The sequence below is a fragment of the Pithys albifrons genome, chromosome 2 (genome assembly GCF_047495875.1).
Source record: "Pithys albifrons albifrons isolate INPA30051 chromosome 2, PitAlb_v1, whole genome shotgun sequence".
Taxonomy (NCBI): Eukaryota; Metazoa; Chordata; class Aves; order Passeriformes; family Thamnophilidae; genus Pithys; species Pithys albifrons.
Genome location: NC_092459.1, coordinates 99212034 through 99219251, shown reverse-complemented (window position 1 = coordinate 99219251; position 7218 = coordinate 99212034). Strand labels below are relative to the sequence as shown.

The window sequence follows — 7218 nt, the reverse complement described above, 5'->3', positions numbered from 1 at the left end:
TGCCACAAATAAATTCTCACATTGCCCTCAGCTACAAGCCTGGCTACTTCCTTTTCACCCTTTTTGGAATCTAATTAGAATCTGAAACTTACCTACCCAGCAGCCACATCAGTAGGACAATTCCTTCTGACCTGGTTTTTGAGGTAAAATACAGTGACGGAATATCTTAATGCAATAAATAAAAGCCTCAAGCAATTAATCACACAAAGAAGCAGTACTAAATATTTTTAGTTGCATTTTTGCTAGCAAATTACAGATGCCCACAACCACTTTTATGCACTGAGGCTAACCAGAGTATTAGGCATCCCAGGATGATGCTGTGATAACAATTTAACAATACAGAGAAAGGAGATTTGGTGTCCTAGAACTCTTTAATGTACTTAAGCAGATGCAACTTCAGTGTCTATAGTGCCTGTACACTGAAAATAGCAAAGAGATACAGGTTTGAACTCCTTCAGGCCAAGGAATTTGGCTTCCCAGCTCCTGGATGAGATCTCAAACTATTGTGATGTCCAGCAAGTATGGGCAGAACCACATTACTCTGACCTAGTTTGCACAGTTTGCTCTGTGGAAAGGCCAAGCTGGCTGGCACCAAGGAATGCCCTGATAGTGCAGATCATACACAGCACCGTGTGTGTCTCCTGATCCCAGTCAGGCTCAGGCTCTTGAGCTGCTGAGCATGGGACACTGCTGGAATAATGCAACAGAGGGTGTCCAAAGGCGTCAGGTAAGACGGGGTGAACTGAAGAATTTTGTGCATATCCTAGGTTAAGAAATAGCTGTTTCAGTTATGGGAGGAGAGCTGTATTGCAAATTTGGACTTAAAACCCTCCTTTCCAGCTGACTCTTATCACAGTGTCTGGGGTTTGGGTGGGATAGGGTTGAATTTCTTCTTGGTGGCTGGTACAGTGCTGTGTTTTGGATTCAGTATGAGAATAATGTTGATAACACATTGATGCTTTAGTTGTTGCTAAGTAGTGTTTACTTTATATCAAGAACTTTCAATTTCCCATGTTCTGCACAAGAAACCATGAGGGAGGACAGCCAGGACAACTGACCTGAACTGGCCAAAGGGATTTTCCACACCACAGAGAGTCATGTTTAGCATATATGCTTGGGGGAGTTGGCCTGGAGCTGTTGATCAGTGATGGGCATCAGTCAGAGGGTGTTGAGCATCTGTGTTGTGCATCACTTGTTTCTCCTGGGGTTGTTCCTTTCTCTCTCTTCCTTGTTCCATCCTTTTCATTCTAATTAACATCAATATTGTTATTATATTTTACTTTATTTCAGTTATTAAAGTGTTCTGATCTCAACCCATGAGTTTCTTCTTTTTTTTTTTTTTTAATTCTCCATCCCTTCCTGCCAGGGAGTGGTGGAGGACTGAGTGAGCTCATTCATTCCCTAACTCTTTGTTGAAGTGAATGACTGTTTCCTTTGAAACAATATCTGTTGGCAGTTCTGGAAATAATTTAGTCCAGACACCTTCCCAAGGAGCAGTGTAAATGAGACTACAGCAGGTTTGGCTCCTCCTATCCTCCTTTTGCCCTGGTTTTGCATCCTTAAGCATCCTCGACCACTGTCATGTGCCACAGCAGCAACTGTGCAACACAGGTTCATGCTGCAAGAGCACCACTCAGACTGGCAGTGGCACAGAATCTCACATTGCCTTGACACTTTATACACCTTCATACAGAGAGAAAATTATTACATTGCATTAAGGACTCAGGGTCAGAGCATGGTCTTCATGTTCCCTAGTCCTGAGCAGAGTCAATGTTGCTGCTCTTGTCACTTGGCTTGGAGTGAGGGGAGGGGCCGCTGTTTGGGTTGGATGCATTTAACTGAATTCTTCAATCTAGCCTTTTATCCAGTAAGGATCTCAGAATAATCAAATAAATGAGTGCACGTGGGAAGATAAAAATAAGAGAATGAAATAGAAGAGTGTGTATGGCAAGATAAAAATAAAATCCTGCTACTACAAATATACACACAATTGTTTATTCATGAATATGCTTACAAAACCCCAGGAGAAGATGAACTGTAAGCCCACAGAGAGCCAGAGGTTAGCTGGGATGCCCACTCTATGCCTGCTAGAAGCAGTCAGGAGCTGGCTGCATGCACCAGCTGGAGGTGAGCTGAAACCCTCTCCCTCCAAAGAGAGCGAAGCTGGCCAGAAACGCCTCTCACCACATGGCAGCACCCACAACCTGCCGTGAGGAAGCAGAGATCTCCCCCCACAACCAGCACCACCTCGATGTTCATGTGCCCAAACAACAGGAATCTGCATCTGGTGAGCGCAGATGAATGCTGGCAATTCCCATCTTCATTCTGGGGGATGGCTGTTAAGAAGAGGCAATTTTAGCTGCTGCAGCAGTGCAGAGAGGTGGAGGCAACTCTGTGAGTATGTGTGGAGCAAAGAAATGTCATGTCATCTCTCTGACTTGTTTCTAGCCTGTCTGCACCAGCACCAGTGAGGGGTGATCCCCACAGGAGGCAATTCAGGGTTAGTCCCTGTAGGTTTGAGTCACATCTGTAAACTTGTTTAAAATATATAGTAGAGGGGCAACCAAGTGTAGGAAGGCACAAAAATCACGACATCTGTGACTGTGAAATACTGGGGTGGATTATCAGGGGATAAATCCTCCTGTATTTTACAGTCTGTGCTAGGTAAAAGCAGCTCAGAGCTTCATGTCCATCCTGCTGATCACTGCTCTGGCCCCAATTCCCCTCAGGAGGATGCACTAAAATTGATTACAGATGTCAGTTTTGGTCACAGAGCTGTTGTAGACCTTCAGGCAATCTACCTCTTCCAGAAATTACTTCCAAGCCAAGGCAAAGCAGCTCCTTTCTCTCTGTGGTTGGGGTTGCCTCAGGCTTCATCCTACTCCACTTTTTGCTGCTCCTCACTCAGTTTAGGCTTTCCTCGGCTGCAGAAGCCTTTCCCCGCTCTTGGCTGACAGGGATGCCTGCCAAACTCCTTCAGTCAACAGAGGCCAGCCACCCCAGTCCCCTTCAGCCACTGCCACCATCTTGCATCCTACATCCATGTGCTGCTCAGCAAGAGGTGAATTTTTCCAGTTCATTAAGATTTTGAAGAAGAGCTACTGCACAAGCAAACCTTGATTCCCTGGTGCTGTTTGGAGTGGTGGTACTCCCTCTCATGTGGGGTGGCTGAGGTGTGCCTGAATCACTCAGTTGTCCTTTCTCAGCCTGAATGGTGTGAAAGGCACAGATGGACACGTGTGGGCATAGGAGTAAATGGCAGAAACAAGGGTTAAATAGTACCTATCAATGCTGACAGATGTTATTTCACTCGTCTCTTCCTCCTTGGAAGGCCATTATGTCTCTGGGTGCCCCCAGTCACATATAAGGAAGACATTGCATCCAGCACTTCACATTTTAATCAATGCAAAACAGGAATAGTGCTAGCTTACTAGAGTCATTATCTTTTGCTATTTTGATTTCAAAAATTAAAGCTATTGAACCATTATTATTACAGATAATAGGAATTTCTGCATTATTGCTCTGTCCTGCCACTCACAGTCATCACTAGCTTACTGCCTCTAAAGAACATCTCTATCACATAACTGTGCCTGTGTTGTATTCATGTGGCTTAAGAGAGCTATTACTAACCTGAACTCCCTCTCTGGGCTGCCTGGGGAGGTGAACACTCACCTGCCCAGGAAATTATGCTTGGCTAAAAGGCTGTATAATTACCAAATTTACCTGTTTAAAAGGACCAGCAAAGGTATCTAAGAGATAATACATGCTCTTAGCTGAAAATTGGCCACTCACTTTTCCTTTCCTAACAGAATGTCTATATTTCACAATGAGATACCCATTTTCTCCAGAGGAAATAAAGAACTACGCTATCTGCACTGGTATTTGAACTGATAGATGATTTGAGGTAAAATCCCTCTTGAACAGCCTTAAGTTTTATGTTGGAGGAGACAGCATCAGGTAGCTGATAGTTGAAAGGAACTTCAACTTTACCAGTATTGACTATTAACTTTGAAGCATCAATGTGCTATTTCCACATGCTGTTAGTAGGACTCCATGTACCTTTGGGTCTGTGTTTGCATTGAGCCCAGCAATGCTTCATTACAAATGTGTCCCAGGTTTTCTTCCCCTCACTGTGACCCAGGAGTGTGCCACACACCTTAATCTGCTTCACCAACACCTTCTCTGCAGCCTCTTCAGCTAGACAATGCCCTCTGGTACCTCTGGCCAAAAGACCCACAGTGCCCAGCTAAGGGCAAAGGGGCAATATCCCTAACAGCACACTGGGAATGGCATCAGGAAACACAGAGCTGTACCACAGTTGATGAAGCCATGAGACAGTGTCTCTGGTTCAATGATTAGTGGCAGTGCATTTCATAGATTGACTAAATCCAGCTGGATGCTGCTTCACAACAGCAAATTGCTTCATCTGGCAGGCCCAGACATCCTGCTTTTCTCCAGTGGCAGCTGATGGGTGAGAGTGCTCTGGAATACAGCTTCCCACTCCCAAAAACTGTGAATGATGTGGCACTGGTACCAGCACTTGTAAACCGTGTCTCATAGCTAACGTTGTGCCTACGTGATGAATCACAGGGCATCCTAAAGATGCTCCCTCAGAGCTACCCACCATGAAACCCCTTTCTGAGGCGAAAACGACCAGAAACCACCAGGAGCGAAGCCTTAACTTCGCCTTCCCCTGCCGTTGGAAGTGTTCGGGCGCCCTCCGGAGCGGGGCGGCGAATTCCCCGGCCGGCCGGGCTGCCCGGCGGCAGCCCCGGGGTGCCACCCGGCGGGACATCGCGCCGTGCCGGGCACGGCGGGGCGCCGCAGCCCTGCCCGCGGCTGCCATGCGTGTGCAGTCCCGCGGTCCCGCAGCGCAGGGCTCCCCGCGGTGGCGCTCCGCTCCGCGGCCGGGCGGGCGGGCGGGCCGGGCAGGTGCGCGCTGCGGCTGCCGCTGCTCCCCTCGCAGGTAGGGCCGGCCGTGCCCGCGTGTGCGCGTCTCTGCGTGTGTGTGCCTCGGTGTGTGCGTGTGCGCTCCGCCCGGCCCCGGCAGGCTGCCGAGCCGCAGCGGCGGAGGCGGCGGCAGCAGCCGCGGAGGTACCGCCGGCTCTGGCGGGGGGCCCCCGCAGGTAGCGGTGGCGGCGGCGGTGGTGGGGCGCCCGGCCGTGGGAGCTCCGGGGCCGGTAGGGCGGCGGGGTGGGCGGGTGCGTGTCCCGGGGCTGGCGGGGGGCGGTGCGGGGGCAGCCGCGCCGCGGGTGGCGGGGCAGCGGGGGCGCCCCGCGGAGCCCCGGGCAGCGGCGAGGCGGAGCGGCTCTCTCGTTGCAGGTGGCGGCGAACCGGATGCCTTTGGCGGGCAGAAGATGTGTCATGGGAAGCAGGCGAGCGGCGGCGGTGCCCTCCCGGCGGCGCGGCGGCGGGCGCTGGCCGCGGCGCTGTGGCTGCAGCTGGCGATGAGCCTCGGCCCGGGGCCGGCGGCGGGCGGTGAGTGAGTGAGTGAGAGAAGGACAGGGACCCCGGCCCGCTCCTCCGCCCGGTCCCCGACCCCAGCCACCCCCTCCCCGGACGCCCCCGCTGCCCGACCCCGGGGGAAGCGCGGAAAGTTCCCCCTCTGCGCCTCGCGCCCCCGAGCGGAGCAGGCGCCGCTCTCCCCGCGCTCCGTGGCTCCCCGTGCCCGCCGCGGGGACGCGAAGCCTTCGGCACCGCGCTGGGGGACCCCGGGAGGAGGCAGCCTCACCCCGGCCCCGGCTAGGGAGCACTGGCTCTGTGTAAGTACAGCTTGGTTTTGAAACAGTGTAATTTTTTGAATTAGGGAAAAAAGGGGGGGAAAAAAAAAGCCCTGCCCCGTCGCGGTCCGCTCAGAAATCTCTCTTGGATGACTCTCAGTGCGAAATCCCTATGCAGCTGGGGAAAGCAGGAATTTGGGGAGAAGCAGGAGGCTCGGGTCTGCAAATGCAACGTCCTTCAGCACTCTCCTGCTGGAGGAGCGACCCAGCCTCATTTGGCCCTTTTAATTTTAATTACCTTTTCACACTATCATTTAAATTATTGAGCCTGTGAGATATTTTCAGCAGGTACTTTTAATTACAAAATTGTTTTAAATTGATTCCATAATTAGACTTGGATTGCTGGAAAAGTCTTAAAGTAAACTGCTTTGCTGCAAAATTAACTTGGTTGTGATAATGACAGCAGCTTCACATTTCTACTCCGGGTGTTATTATATATATTTGTGTTGGGGGACTATGCCATTTTATGATTGAATCACATCACTAATGGCAGACAGAGCCCAATATAAAAATTGCCTGGGGTTCTTCTCATGCCAAAGACTTACGCCAAAATTTTCTAACTTGATGCCTAAACCCCAGCAGCTCCAATCCAGATGTGTTTTCTGTCACTGAATATGGACTTACAGAAATACAGCTGAAGAGGACTTGAAAAGGTCATCTTGTCCATCCTCCTCCTGATGTGATTCAGTGTTATTTTTTTCTCTGGAGACGATAATGCCATTTTCCAATAGAAATCCCGTGGGTGCAAATGTGATTATAGCTAAACAGGCTTTTAAAGTGTTTCAGTCACTGTGAATACCTCTTTAGAAATCAATGGGGTTTTTAAAAATATTTTATTTATTTTACTTTATTGCCACTGCGTTACCCTTAGTTTCCTGGCCAGCTCGTATTTCAATGTGGTGATGCCATCCTGCCTGTCCTGTGCCTTTCTCACGGCTGAGTTGTGTGTACTCCTGTCCTTCTCTCAACCTCCTTCTTATTGCTCCATTCATAACAATGAAGCTGTTCCAAGGCCCCCTCCTCCCTGAGTCTCTGTATATCCCACAGTTTGATTGTCAGCATTTATTTAGCTGATTAGTGCAAGAGATTCTTAAAATTATGGTTTATATCTCCCTTGAATGGAATCGTTTTCTTCACAGGCTGCAATAGATTCTTGTGTGGTGTTGATCGTTATTAACATCGCTGCCTTTCACCTTGGTAGTGTAACTAATTCTGTATCAAATTTCATTTGCAAGGCATTTTAGGATCTTTCAATAATTTATTTTCTTTTGGTCCAGACTCTAGGAAAAGGCAATACACTGAATGAATGTGCATGAGTAAAATCACCAATTAAAAATATTCATTGCTGTTCTTATTTTCCAGGGTGGTTGTGCTCAGAAGTTAGGCACTATATAAATATCAGCAAATGTACAGTTCTTTCGTGTGACAGAATATCTGG

At 49.2% G+C, this 7218-nt stretch overlaps 1 protein-coding gene across 2 annotated transcripts in view; it reads left to right on the top strand.

Annotated features, from left to right (window-relative positions):
- Positions 1-4867: 4867 nt before the first annotated feature.
- SUSD4 (sushi domain containing 4) overlaps positions 4868-7218 on the top strand; it is an 80703-nt gene continuing 78352 nt past the window's right edge. The window contains exons 1-2 of one of the 2 annotated variants that reach the window (XM_071548057.1): positions 4868-4966; positions 5323-5478. In XM_071548057.1, the coding sequence (XP_071404158.1) occupies positions 5358-5478 (121 nt within the window). In that variant the 5' untranslated portion in view covers positions 4868-4966; positions 5323-5357. Of the gene's footprint in view, positions 4967-5050; positions 5127-5322; positions 5479-7218 lie in introns of those variants that run through there. The other variant, XM_071548058.1, reaches the window with a different exon arrangement.